The 15000-nt window shown below is 40.1% G+C and overlaps 1 protein-coding gene across 3 annotated transcripts in view; it reads right to left on the bottom strand.

Moving 5' to 3' along the window:
• vps13c (vacuolar protein sorting 13 homolog C) overlaps nt 1–15000 on the bottom strand; it is a 103933-nt gene that overhangs the window by 12386 nt on the left and 76547 nt on the right. For all 3 annotated transcript variants that reach the window (XM_078244399.1, XM_078244397.1, XM_078244398.1), the window contains exons 70-79: nt 14611–14680; nt 12995–13106; nt 10726–10839; nt 9400–9533; nt 2714–2795; nt 2434–2547; nt 2259–2334; nt 925–1088; nt 797–842; nt 1–4 (exon numbers count right to left, since the gene is read on the bottom strand). The exon at nt 1–4 is cut by the window's left edge and continues 120 nt beyond it. In XM_078244399.1, coding sequence (XP_078100525.1) covers nt 1–4; nt 797–842; nt 925–1088; nt 2259–2334; nt 2434–2547; nt 2714–2795; nt 9400–9533; nt 10726–10839; nt 12995–13106; nt 14611–14680 — 916 coding nt within the window. The remainder of the gene's footprint in view (nt 5–796; nt 843–924; nt 1089–2258; nt 2335–2433; nt 2548–2713; nt 2796–9399; nt 9534–10725; nt 10840–12994; nt 13107–14610; nt 14681–15000) is intronic.

Genomic DNA, 15000 nt, shown 5'->3' with positions numbered 1-15000 from the left:
GCTCCTAAACACACAAACACCCAGCAATGAATCACAGCAGCCACAATACCCCCAAACCCCCCAAAGAGAGCACACTACGCCTGTATTAGCGTAGGAAATCTTGAGTTATGGCCAAAAACAGGTTTGTGGGGTTCAGTGACTTTGACCTTTCACCTCCTAAATGCGATCAGTTCATCTCTGTTCATTTAGTTTTGTGTGAAGCACAGTGTATTGCCACGGGTATGGAATGTGCTATATAAATAAACTTGACTTGACTCTGAGTCAGAGTGGACATTTGTGCCAAATCTGATGAAATCAGAATCAGAAACTTAGAAAAAAATGGAATATTTTAACAACAATGTTGGAAAAGCTGGAGCAGATAATAAATCAAAAAGACTTGCTAAAGAAGTTTAGCAGCTGAAGCATATAATGAGTTAAAGTACTGTTTCTCAAATGGGGGAACGCATACCCCTGGGGGTACTTTGGAGTACTGCAGGGGGTATGTGACCTTTTTGAAAAATGCTCATTTAAAAATATGTCATGCATAATTCCTAAAATAATTATACTATAATAATGAATGAGTTAAGTGATGGATTCTGAACATTTGAAATGTAGCATTTAAATGTTTTTCAGTTACAAGGTTGTTGTTTAGTGAATCTATCACTGCCGACACTGTATTGTTCCTCTTTATATAGATGTAAAAATGTTTTGCACTGGTCAGGGGGTACTTGGCTTAAAAACACAATTCAAAGGGGGTACATTACTGAAAAAAGTTTGAGAACCCCTGAAAAGGATGGAAGACCAGTGGTCCACTCACCCTCCACCGGTTTGGTGACGATGCCGGTGACTCCGCCCATGACTCCCTGCAGAGAAACAAACTGTTACTGACTAACATCAGCCTGAAACACAGACAGTGTTCAGAGGACGTGAGGGAGTGCTCGAGACCTTCAGCAGTCCTTTTCCTCCTTTAGCCAGACTCTCTCCGAAGTCTCTGGGCGGCCGGTTCATCTCCTCTCGCCGTTTCTGCTGGAAGTCTTTGTCCATGGTGATGGCTGCCAGACCCTTCCCCACCGAGCCCGTGATCCGGGACACCATGCCGGCAGCGCCGCCTGCAGTAGGTCAGGGGGGGGGACCATGAGAACAGCAAGCAATATACCTCCATAACCTGCCCATAAACCTGTGCAATATACTTATGTATATCACATGTATGTAAATATCTATATATATATATATAGATATATATATCTATATATATATATATATATATATCTATATATACACACACATACACATCTCTAACTATACACTGTTGTACATAATTAATCTCTACATAACTTAATCGTCTACATAACTGCACAGAATACTGTTCTCAACCTGCACTTTGGTATTTAATGCTTCTTTTGCACTTCTGGTTGGATGTCAACTGCATTTCATTGGCTCTGTACCTGGACTCTGCTAAATGACAATAAAGTTGACTCTAACCTAATCTAGTAACTAGGGGTGTCACGATTCTCCAAATCCTCGATCCGATGACATTTTTGATTCTAAGGTCACGGTTCAATTCGATTCTCGATTTTTACTTCATTTTTTAAAGTACAGGTTGCTATACCATTTATAGACTAGACTTTTATGTAAAATAATATCTGACATTTGTTCGCAATCTACCACATTACATTGTCAAATTTAACATGTATTAACAACATAATGTAACAATAACATGTCTTCAGTCAATTGGAAACTTGACAATTTGTCAATAAAGTAAAAAGAAAAAAAAAAGTTTACCGACAATCCTGAGGGCAGACGCTCAGCACACAGAGTTTGGTGTTAAAGCCCCCAACGTTGTCTTCCAGGCAGCGCTGCCTGGAAGGCACTAGGATTAGGCAATGGTTATGGTGGAAGACGACGGTCGCTGTGCTGCCTTGAAGGCTTAGTTGGGGGCTTAAAACAACATGGAGCCAGCACAGCAGCTGAGCAGACAGAGAGCAGAGAGGGCGACTCGGCAGTCCGCTAACGTGTTGCTCGCTATAATATAACCAATATAAGCTGCTCTGTTTAGGATACAAAACGTCCATGTAGGCTGAAATTCAACCGTGCGGTTTTGTTGGGATTTAAAATCGAAACATTTGAACCCTAACCCAAGATCCTGCAGGATGCCACGGGAACAGGAAGCCATGGGAGGAAACAGCGAGCAATAACCCCAACGTTTTAACCCAAATCTGACCCTAACCCAGGGGAGGAAACAGGAAGCCAGAGATTGTGGTTGAGAGCCAGTCTCTTACCGACAGTGTGACCCAGCAGGCTGCGGACTCCGATCACGAAACCTTCAGCAAACTCCTCCGGACCCTGAACAGCTCCCTGAGGAACACACAGCCTCACTCAAAGGTCTCAGACTGCAGGTCTTCACAGTTCAATACTTAAAAAGTGTGTGTGTGTGTGTGTGTGTGTGTGTGTTACCTGGAAAGGTTCGTAGAAGAAGGCCTCCACTCCCTCTGACAGACCTCGGATCAGTCCAAAAGGGTTTCCCAGGACGTCCAGACCCAGAACCAGAACATACATCTGCTTCAGGAACTGCAGACACAAACACCACCAACCGTTGGTCTCACTACATATCTAATCTTTATATCCATCAGAGGGCCAGAACTCATATTAAACAAAAAGGACCTTTCTTCCTATCTTAGACATCAACCCACCATGAAGAGGTTATGGGTGATGTTTTGGGGTTATGATGGGTTACCTGTTCAGAGTAGTGTCGGACCACGGCCCACATCAGCTTGTCTCTGCGGTAGAACTGGTACCTGACCTCAAAGAAAGCCAGTCTGACAGGAAACAGAGAGAGATTCAGCTTTACATCCCAGCAGACACAAGATAACTACAGCTTTTACTTTGAAAAACCATTCCTCTTCCTGCTGCTGCACAATCACATTGATCATCTGACCTTTCATTAAAAGGACAAATGAGCAGGCTCTCCATGGCCCACAATGCATCTCTCTAACAGCAAGCTCTCCATGGCCCACAATATCTCTACATTATTTTTTATTTTTTTTTATTTAGTAAAGAACATAGGTACATCGCCAGTATGTACATATACAAATAGTCAATACCAGAGGTGCATATACAGAGAAAAATATATGTAGAAAATAAATTAAAAAGTAGAAAAGTGTACTACATATTAAGTCAAATGTATCACCGGTACATGAGAAATTTTTCCAACACACTTCCAGTCTTAATTGCCTTCTTATTTTTAATGTCTCTTATAGTGTTGCCGTATTGGTGCAGTTCTTGAAAGAAGGGTTCAAAGCTCTGTTTGGAGTCGGCCCATTTCTTATGTGAATGTGGCATTTTCCCAATAACAAGATTAATTGAACAAAATAAACAACATCATTGTCCATCTCATTGCCTTCAAAACAAATAAAAATGTCTTTATCTTTAAATTGAACTGATTGCCCAGTGTTCGTCTTATAAGATGTTGAACATCTACCCCAAATATTTTAGTATACATACAGTGAAAGAACAAATGACAGATTGTTGTTTCTTTGTTGCCAGTTCATGTCTCCAAAGATTGAAGCCCAAAAGAATCTTCCTGAGGGCCTCTTCTATACAATTCCTGATGTGTTTATTTGAACATTTATTCTTGGTAATGTTAATCCCCCCAAGGAATATACCACTACTAAACGGATAGATCTCTGACATTACTGAACCTCTAAGAAGTTGCAGCACACTCCTCGTCACAGCATCAACAACTATTGCATATTCTCTTGGAGTGACTGCAAACCGGACTTTGGTTAAGAATTCATTCTACTTCAGTAACTGCCTGTCAGCATTACGGAGTTGTTTTACCAATACAATACCATTAGCAACACAATTTCAATAATACAGATATATTATATTATATTATATTGAACATCCTTGTTATTCCAAATGTAGTAACTGGTTGGCGTAAAAATTATGCTTGTAAATTAATTTCAAGGCCAGCAGAGCTTGTTTATAAAAATGTTATAACTTCACAGGTAATCTATCAATTTTGTAATCACATGTTAACAGAAATTTAAGTCCACCAACTAATCCAAATACATATTTAGGGAAAGTATTCCAAATACAGTCCTTTTCTTCAATCAAATTAGGTAACCATTTTACTTTTAAAGTAATATTTAATGTTTCAAAACTTAATACTTCTAGACCACAATTTCTTCTAATGTTGCACAGGATGTCTTTTCTTAAGTAATGGCATCTGTTCCTCCAAATAAAGTTGAATAAGATTTTATCCATTTTTTTTGATATTTCAGAAGGGATGTTCAATGATAATGATACATAGACAGACGTTGATATTCCTTCAGCTTTAGATAACAAAACTCTACCATTCAATGAAAGATCTTTCATCAACCACATATTGAATTCTTTCGTAATTTGCTCAATTTTAGGACTGAAATTTAGGTTACTGTGACATTTTTCGTTCTTATCAATGATAACACCCAGGTATGTAATTTTATTCTTCACAGGGATACCCTCTACTTCGGTTAGTTCACATTCCTTAAGTGGTAGTAAAACAGATTTACTCAAATCCATTCTTAAACCTGACACATCAGAGAATTCCTTAATACAACTAATTGCTTTCATCACTTCATGTCTATTGGCTAGAAAAATGTTTGCATCAACTGCTAGTTGGGATCATTTACATTCTCTGCCTAAGGCAACTATACCTAGGAAATGACCTTTTTTAAGATGTATAGCCATAATTTGTGTAACAAGGAGGAATAAGACGGGGCTAAGTGGACACCCTTGTCTTACGCCATGACCAATATCAAATCTAGGAGTCGTACCGTCAGCTGACTTCGTTGAACTGCTGCAGCCCTTATATATAGCGTTGAACTGAACCCTTATATATATATATATATATATATATATATATACACATAGCGTTTCGACAGCTTTCAAAAATTGGTTCCCAAATCCAAGACACTTAATAACTTTAAACATAAATCGGTGACATATGGTATCAAATGCCTTGCAAAAATCCACAAATAAAATAAAGCTATTGTCCGATATATATTCATCATAGTCAATAGTCAATCATATCCAATACTAATCGTATGTTATTACAAATATTTCTCCCTGGCATGAATCCCGATTGTTCTTCATCAATAATATCATCCAATCCTGATTTCAACCTTTTAGCAAAGACCAATGCGAATAGTTTAGCATCATTATTTAACAGACTAATTGGTCTCCAATTCTCAATACTCAGTTTATCATTTTTTGGTTTAGGAATCAATTTAATAAGACCTTGTCGAAGAGTTGGAGGTAATTCTCCTTTTCCTATGGCTTCTACAAACATAGCCACTAATGACTCATTAAATACTTCACTTATCAACCCAGCATTCCCAGGAGATTTATTTTCTTTGAGACAGTCAATGCATTTTTGTACTTCTGTTAAACTAATCTTCTGGTTGCAAACTGATTTGAAACTGTCATCAACGCATTTAATGTTCCTTTCCATATCTTCCAGAAACATATCCATATCTCTTTCATTTTCACAGTCAGCAGCATATAACGTTTGATAGAAATCAGCCACATACTGTGAAATACCTTTTACATCTTTGCATATTAGATTATTAATTTTAAGTGGGGCTGTCAGCATTAACGCGTTAATCGTGATGTGATTAAGGGCCGATGGGGTGCGATTAATTTTTTTTTAATCGCATGCCGGCATTTATTAATTTATTTTACACTTCACTGGGCTTGGCGTGGGGCCTAACAGCTACTATTTTGACCCTTTGCAGCACCGTTACTTCTCATCAAGCTGCCACTTCCTCCTAACACATCCTGCTGCTGCAGGCTGCAGCAGGATGGAGAAACACAGCAGCAATAACTCTGAATGGAGCTTTTTATTTTCCTAAACTCCCGGACGCCTCGTAGACAAGTCTAAACCATATGCACGTTGTGTAAAGCTGAATTAAAATATCACCGAAGCACATCAAGCTGGAGCTACCAGCTACGAGCTAAGCATAGTAGTACAGTTATTAACGTTGATGCTACCTGCTAGCATGCTACCCACTCAGACAAAGCAGTATTTTGGAGAGTGCTACTTGCCGACCTGTTGATGAAACCAAATCCCAAAGAATTACTACAGCTCTTGCGAAACGGGTGGCAACTAACTGCAGACCTGTCAGCGGACTCGGGTCTTAAAGACGTACTACGGTTGACATGTTCTGACCCGGACAGCAGTCCCACACACAGCCTGTAGGACACGGAGAAAGCAGCCACACTGGAACAGCTGCAGAGTCCAAACTCTGTCTCATTAACCGGTGATCACTGGACGTCAGTGAGTAATAAAAATATTTAGGAGTTACTAAACACTAGATTGACTCTAGTAAGGATAGGGATCTTTAGTTTTTAGTTACGGACTTGGAGGAATTGTGCAATAATGACAGATTCACACATTTTTCTTTTGTTTACAGTAAATAAATAATTACAAATCTTAAAATCGTTCATAAAGTAACTTTCTTTGCATTCATTTGATTCCCAATGAAGATACACTGGTAAAAATTGCTTTCGATTGTTAATATGGAATTGAACTATTCTGAAATGCAAAATAATAGAATTTTAATCATGTGATAAAATATGCGATTAATCGCGATTAACTATAGACATTCAGCGATTAATCGCGATTAAAAAAAATTAATCGTTTGACAGCCCTAATTTTAAGTTTACACAGGGAAGACAACTCAAAGTTTCTCTTTTCCAAATTGATAAAGTATTTAGTGTATTCTTCACCTTGTTCAAGCCACTTCCTCCTAGATCTGATGAAGGCACCCCTGGCCTTCTCCTCGTATATTTTGTCCAATTCAAGTTGTAGAGATGATAGCTCAATCATTTCTTCTCTGGATAAACTTATTTTCTCTGATAATGTCATCACTTTTGTAATTATTTGGGACTCTCTTTCTTTCTTTGCTTTAGCAATCCGTTTCCCAAAAGATGAGGCCAAATTCCTAATTTCATATTTCATTAATTCCCAACAGTTTCCAAAATGATTGAGTAAGTTTGCTTGACTGTCAATTATTGTTTGGGTTTCTTTTTTAAATTCTTTATTTTGTAAAAGTAATTTATCTCATTTCCAGTAATCTTTGTTAGGGTTGTGTCTAACCATCCCAATATTGACATTAATTGTTACAGCCTTCTGATCTGTAAAAAATGTGGTTCTATCATCACTGAGTCAACCTTATTCTCTATGTCTGATGAGACCAGCCAGAAATCTATGCGGGATTGTTGAGATCTATCCTTATTATTCCAAGTATATTTGTTTTGGTTTGGGTGTTTATGTCTCCAGATGTCAATCAGGTCCAATCGACTACTTATATTTCCTAATTCATTTGTTGCTCTGCCTTTGGGAGGCCATCTATCCATACTTTCATCCATTACTGTATTAAAATCTCCACCCCATAAAACTTTAGCTGAAGGAAATACCATTAAGAGGTGATTCATTTTACATTCTACTGTTGAAAAAATGACTGTATTGTTTGGTCTATTATTGGATGCATAGATATTAACCAAAACAAACTGAGATTGGTCAATGTCTACAAGAAGAATTATTCATCTACCATCTTTATCTATTAGGTGCTTGATGACATGACCCTTAAACTTTCCCTGCAGTACAGCGCCCCCTGCTGACCTATTACTACCAAATGAAAACCACACATCTCTTCCCCACTGACTTCTCCAAAATGACACATCTGTTCCAGAAGCATGAATTTCTGGATAAAATAAAAATCGGCACCTTTACTCTGGCAATATAAGAATAAACATTTTCTCCTCATCTGGTTTCTAATACCCCTGGCATTGACAGATAAAACAGAAATAGACATTTCATAACACAAATAGATAAAGAATAACTACCCTCTCTGGACTTTTAAGCTTTTGTGGTTAATTGCAGGAATCACTACACAAGTGTTGTATATTGGTTGCCTTAACAGAACAATATAGGCTACACCATTATGACTGAATCTTACCCAGAATATTCAAGTTTACGTAGGTGTATATTATTATCACATACCTCCGTTTGCTTATTTTCAATTCTAGTCTAAGTCTATTTTAATCTCTTTCCCGTTAACAAACGCCTTATTTACCACAAAGTAGGCCTTGTCTCCTCTCTTCCTCGCCGCCTCCACGTCAGGCCATAGCTGACTGGGGGTGTCTCTGTCAGCTGTGGTCAGATCCTCTTTGAAGTGGAGCCCGTTGTTCTTCAGGTAGTCGTTCCTCTTGAATCCTCTCCATAACATATCCCTGGCTGTTCTGGACATGAACCTGATAATTATTGGTCGTACTGGTTGATTGGATCCTCCGTCTTTGGGTCTGCCGATTTTGTGGACAACATCTATTGCAGAAACAACCGCCTCGGACTCATTGACAGGTAGCACTGCTCCACAGATATCCCGGACTCGTGTTTGAACGTCATCCACTTTTTCAGGAACGCCGTGGAAACGGAAGTTATGGCGTCGGCTGTAGCGGTCGACCTCAATGACTTTCAGTTCCATTTCGGTAACTTTTTTCTGAAGCTGCTCACAGGTTTCTTTAAGAGTCACGTTCTGTCTTTTCAAGTCAATAACTTCTTTAAGGCAGAAGTCCAGAGTTTTTTAAGACCGTCAATTTGAACTGTGTTGTAGAGGACAGCCTCATCGGTTTGGTCTGCTCTTTCATTTATCTTCTCAATGACAGCTGTGATGATTGTATGGACAGCCTTATTGGTTTGGTTTGCTCTTTCATTTATCTTCTCAATGACTGTGTCTCAAAAACTGTGATGATTGTGTTCTGCAGCTCAGAGAGCGATGGTTCACTGCTGGTTTGGCCGGGATGAGTTTTCTCTTTTTGAGTGGCGTTACCTTTTGGCTTCTTAGGTTGATGTTTCACAGACGTGTTAGGAGAGGAATTACAGTCTTCACCATGTCCTGCTTGACAAGCATAAGAGTGAATCTCACTTATGCTCCGTTTTTCTTTAATAATGGCAACCTCCATATCTTCCAGTCGCGGGAGTTCATCTTCACCCAAGTTGTCCATTGTTGGCATGTGGTATCGTTAGCTTAGCTTACAGCTAGAAACCGATAGCTCCACCTCTCGTAGTCTCAGATGCAGGCGTAAAAGTATACAGTATATATTAACGGGAACTGTCCATTTGCTTTTCCAAAAACATGTAATAACTTCTTTTGGCAACAAAATGTAACTACGTTAACAGTTTGTGCAGTAATTCCCACACTTTTAGCTAACCTCTCAAAGTACTACTACTCATGTCGCCATCTTGAGTCGACCCCATCTCTCTACATTACATCAGCAGGCTCTCCACGGCCCACAATGCATCTCTCTAACAGCAGCGTCCCCACGGCCCACAATGCATCTCTCTACCAGCCCTGGCAGCAGCAGGATGTGTCTTACTTGAATATGAGGTCATCGACGTCGGTCAGCGTGGCGCCGATGCTCTTCAGCAGCAGGTTGACAGACTGCAGCGCTGCCGTCTCCGCCGCCGAATCCTCACCGCCATCAGAGCCCAGAGACAGACTCAGGTGGAGCTGAGATATTAAATATATAATATAATTATATATATATGGACCAAAGCTTGACTTGGTCCGTCCGCATAGCGGAAGAGCTATGCTGTAGATGGATGGCAAGCTAAACTCATACGTTTTCATTCGTGTTTGTGTTCTCACCAACACAATCTGCAGAGTAATCCTCACCAACACAAGCATGTGTATGTATTGCCTTCCTGTTTTAAATGAGTGATAAATAGCATTATCCTCAACCAGCTAGCTGCCGTGCTAACCAGCTGTCCTGCTAACAGGTCCAACCCGATGATGACCCACATAACTAGCTAACATCGGTTATTCACTGACCTAGCTACATATCCAAAAAAGAAAGCCGTTCCCTCGATCATTTAACTTAACACACATACAAAAAATATCGGTTAAATTAAAGATGACATGGCACGAAAACTAGCTTCAAAAACGAGTAAAATGCGGGTCTGCGGAGCTCCTACCCCGGCTAGCTGACGAGCTAGCTGCAGCTAGCTTTGGACTGCTCGCTAGCTGCTGCCCATCGCATCGTAATATCCACCGGTCAAATCTAAACATAGGCTACAGCGAATATAATCACAGATAAGAAGATGGCTAGATGTTACAATTATGTGTGGTTACTACTGATCATAGACACTCCGTGATTTACTGCATTGATTAACGTGTGATAGATCATTAATGACTGCACTTCCCAGAGCTGGTATGTGTTCAGGCATCCATTAGCTAGGAAGTTGCATTGGCACACCCAGGGAACAACGGTATGTGGGGGGCCACGACCGACCGAGTCCTCTAAAGACATGGGCTACGTGTTATATAAATCTTTACTTAAGTAAAGAATAGATGTTAATACAAAATAAACCCTAGATTGATGTCTTATCTTTGCTATTATGAGGTACCTCCCCCCGCCGTTAGCGTAGCATCGCGTCCCTGTAACCCAGGCAGCTACAAAGAACTGGGAAGCATCCAGACTTTAAAAGCTTTGAGATCAGCACCAGTATATGGGGGTACCCCGTTTACCACATAGTGGTACAGATCAGCACGAGTATTGTTGTTCAATAGAAGAAGCCATATAAAGCCATAAATTATTATTATTACAGCCATTATTTTACAGTCTGTGGTAATGAATCAGATCCTACAATTTAGATAAAAGTGATAAAAACATTCTGAGAAAAAGCAGACTGTTTGCTTGTACCTTGATGGGAGAGATGTGAAAATGTTGGAAGAAGCTGAGTCCTGACGAGTCGCTGAGAGACGCCTCCATCAGCTCTGTTTGGAGCAGCTGCAGATCTCTCTCCAGCAGCCCAGACTGCAACAAAAACATGCGTTATATACATATACATATATCTGCAGATCTCTCTCCAGCAGCCGGGACTGGAATATAACACACACACACATTATATACATATATATATATATATATATATACACAGCTGCAGATCTCTCTCCAGCAGCCGGGACTGGAATAGAACACACACTATTAGATAATACATATATATATATATATATATATATATATATATATATATATATATATATATATATATATACATATATACTATATATATATACATATATATATATATATATATATATATATATATATATATATATATTAGGGCTGTCAAAATAACACGTTAATTTCGATTAATTAATCTGAGCGCATGGTTGTATTTCAGTTAGTCTAATAGCTGTTTGATTTACATTGAGAGATGATTTTATGGAAAGTACCCCATGCCAATCTCTAGGTATGGTGAAGGGTATGTGATGATGGGGGGGTATGGTGAAGGGTATGTGATGATGTGGGGGATGGTGAAGGGTATGTGATGATGGGGGGTATGGTGAAGGGTATGTGATGATGGGGGGGTATGGTGAAGGGTATGTGATGATGTGGGGGTATGGTGAAGGGTATGTGATGATGTGGGGGGTATGGTGAAGGGTATGTGATGATGGGGGGGTATGGTGAAGGGTATGTGATGATGTGGGGGTATGGTGAAGGGTATGTGATGATGTGGGGGTATGGTGAAGGGTATGTGATGATGTGGGGCTATTTTAATTCCAAAGACCAAGGGAACTTTATCATGATGCATAGTACCCTGGATCCATGAAATAACTGAAATAACTAAAATTAAAAGTCTGCCTGCCTCTATGGGAATCTAACATAGGGGTGGACTCACTTTTGTTGCCAGCAGTTCAGACATTAATGGCTGTGTGTTGAGTTATTTTGAGGGGACAGCACATTTACTCTGTTATACAAGCTGTACACTTCATACTTTACATTGGAGCAAAGGCTCATTTCTTCAGTGTTGTCCCGTTAAAAGATATAATAAAATATTTACTAAAATGTGAGGGGGGTACTCACTTTTGTGAGATACTGTATATATATATATATATATATATATCTCCAGCAGCTGCGACTACTGCGTGCGTGCATGCATGTGTCCCTACCTTCTGTCTGTCAGTATAGAAACACAGCAGCAATGAAATCTTGAATGGAGCTTTTTATTTTCCAAAACTCCTGACGGCTCGTAGGCAAGTCTAAACCATATGCACGTTGTGTAAAGCCGAATTAAAATATCACTGAAGCACGTCAAGCTTGAGCTACCAGCTACAGGCAGATGCAGCGGCCGGAGCGGGCAGCGGCCGGAGCGGGCAGCGGCCGGAGTAGGCGATCATGGGGGGACATCCTCAGCAGTGAAACATGAACGGGGGCTGGAGTATAACCTAGCTAGCTGGAAAGCTAACGCTACCCAGCCACCTGTTCCATCAATCCTGCTTGCAAGTGTCCGCTCATTAAACAACAACTGGACTACATCCAACTTCAACGAAACTCCCAACGCGAGTTCAGAGACTGCTGTGTTTTTGTTGTTGTGGAATCAACAGTGTAGCAGACCATCCAGCCTGTTTCTCTGACGCTGGGTAAGAGTGGAGATGGGCTGTGTTAACACGGACTGGTGCAGAAATGAGCTGCTCATTAACCGCTGATCACTGGACGTCAGTGAGGAATCTACATTATTTAGGAGTTACTAAACACTAGATGGACTCTAGTCAGGATAGATAGGATCTTTAGTTTTAGTTAGGTACTTGGAGGAATTGTGTCATAATGACAGATTCACACATTTTTCTTTTGTTGTTGTCAGTAAATAATTACAAATCTTAAAATCAAGTTCATGAAGTAACTTTCTTTGCATTCATTTGATTCCCAGTTAAGATCCCCATCCCCAGTTTTTAATCCATCCTTAAAAACTGTTCTGAAATGTAAAATAGAATTTTAATCATGTGATAAAATATGCGATTAATCACGATTAACTATAGAAATTCAGCAATTAAAAAAATAATTGTTTGACAGCCCTAATATATATATATATATATATATATATATATATATATATATATATATATATATATATATATATATATATCTCCAGTAACTGCGACTACTGCATGCATGCATGTGTCTCTACCTTCTGTCTGTCGGTCTGCGGATCAGCAGCCGGGGTGAACAGAGCCAAGATGGCCGCCAGGAAACCCTGATCGATCTTCACCGCCATCTCCTGAACCAGAGCCATGAAGTACCTGAAATACACACCAACATCAACATGAAGTCACATGACAATTAGTCTAAATCCACCACGTTCCACTTCCTGGATTGCTCCGGTGCCGCCAGAAATTCAGCCGGATGTCACTTTTTTAGGCCAGATGTCCGTCCCCTTCCTCTGGCGTTCTAACCTCTGGTGGATTTGTGAGGACTATGGTTAACTGCTCCTCAGATCTCTGCAGGGTAAATCCAGACAGCTAGCTAGACTATCTGTCCCTCTGACTAAAACTACTTTTGAACGTCCACATGTTCCACCAAAACAACTTCCTTCCTGAGACTATTTAGCAGAGGCACCGTGGCTCCGTCCGGAGCTTAGCCCCGCCCACGATTATTGTGATTGGTTTAAAGAAATGCCAATAAACCAGAGCACGTTTTACTCCCATCCAGGAATGCTGGGTGGACTATCCAGACCTTCCTCCACAGCTCTGTGGAGGAAGGTCTGGCAATGTGAGACTACATGACAACGAGAGAGGATAGAACTAGAACGGGGTTACAATAACAGATTAAATCCAGAAACAAATCTTAATATCTTTTCACCATATAAGGGCGGCATAAAAGGAAAAAATATTACAGGAAATGACTCAAATCAAGATCATTGAATCAAAATCAAGTATGACTGTCTTGATTTGAGTCATTTCCTGTAAGATGGTTTCCTGTTGTGCATATCAAAACGTACGAACATACCAAACGTTCACTGTAGGTTTGGAATGGGTTATGACGTGTCTCTTGGCCCCCTGCTGACTGCACTCATTATTTCGGGTAGATAAGTGTTTTAGATAGCTTGACCTGATTTCTAAATGTCTGCTGCTTTATATTGTTTCACGTGGAACTTCCTGAAGAAGGCTGGACACAGAAAGGGGTTGAAGAGATGGTTTTAACCCTCCTGGTGTCCTCGGGTCTAATCTGACCCATTTTCAAAAAGTTTCTATATCAGAACATTTGGGTTTCTTCAACCAAATTGTCACAAAAAAATAAATGATAAATGATCAGTTCACTACTTTCAATGAATTTGGGTTTTTTATTCAATTTCATAGAATTTGGGCGAAAAAAACGATAAAAGAACATTGAAAAAAGTGACAAAAATGTCAGGAAAAGATTCAAAAGCATGGGAGAAGAAAATCACCAAAAATGTCAAAAAGCACAGATCGACAAAAACTTTGGAAATAGTGAAAAAAATTGAAAAAAGTGACAAAAACATCAGGAACAGCGACAAAGTGTCGAAAAACACGACCAAAACGTTGATTTATTTATTTTTTTTAAATTTGGAGCCAGAAGAACAGAAAGTTCCCCGGTCTACGGGGAGACAACACGAGGGGGGATAATCTGATTCTTTGGTCAGATTTAATAAAGGCATCTGACCTTTGTCTTCAGACCAGTGATTGGCCTTGTTCTCCTGATGATCGATCAGAACAGGGTCTGATTTCACACAGAGGAGACCCCAGACCCTCTGCAGCTCTTATTCATTTGTTGCTTGGAACTCACTTGAACTGCATGACGCTGCTGTGCCGGTTGAAGCGGGTGATGACAGACACGTCGATGAACGGCTTCGGCTCTGTGGAGACACAGCTCAGAGTTACACAAAAACATCTCCCAGAACTACTCCTAAACACGGCTTTATCGAACACTTCTGGGGGCAGCTGTGGCTCAGTGGTAGCGTGGTTGCCTGCCAAATAGGAAGGTTGGTGGTTCGATTCCTGGCCCTGCAGTCCCATGTTGAAGTGTCCTTGGGCAAGACACTAAACCCTGAGTTTCCCCTGATGCTGCTCGATCATGTAAATGTGTGTGAGTGTTTATCTGATGAGCAGGTGACACCTTGTAGGGTAGTCTCGGCCTCAGTCTCTGAATGTGTGTGAATGGTGAATGGTTCCTGTA

This window comes from Sander vitreus, unplaced genomic scaffold (genome assembly GCF_031162955.1).
Source record: "Sander vitreus isolate 19-12246 unplaced genomic scaffold, sanVit1 ctg232_1, whole genome shotgun sequence".
In the NCBI taxonomy this organism is placed as follows: domain Eukaryota; kingdom Metazoa; phylum Chordata; class Actinopteri; order Perciformes; family Percidae; genus Sander; species Sander vitreus.
This window is presented reverse-complemented; position numbering and strand designations above follow the sequence as displayed.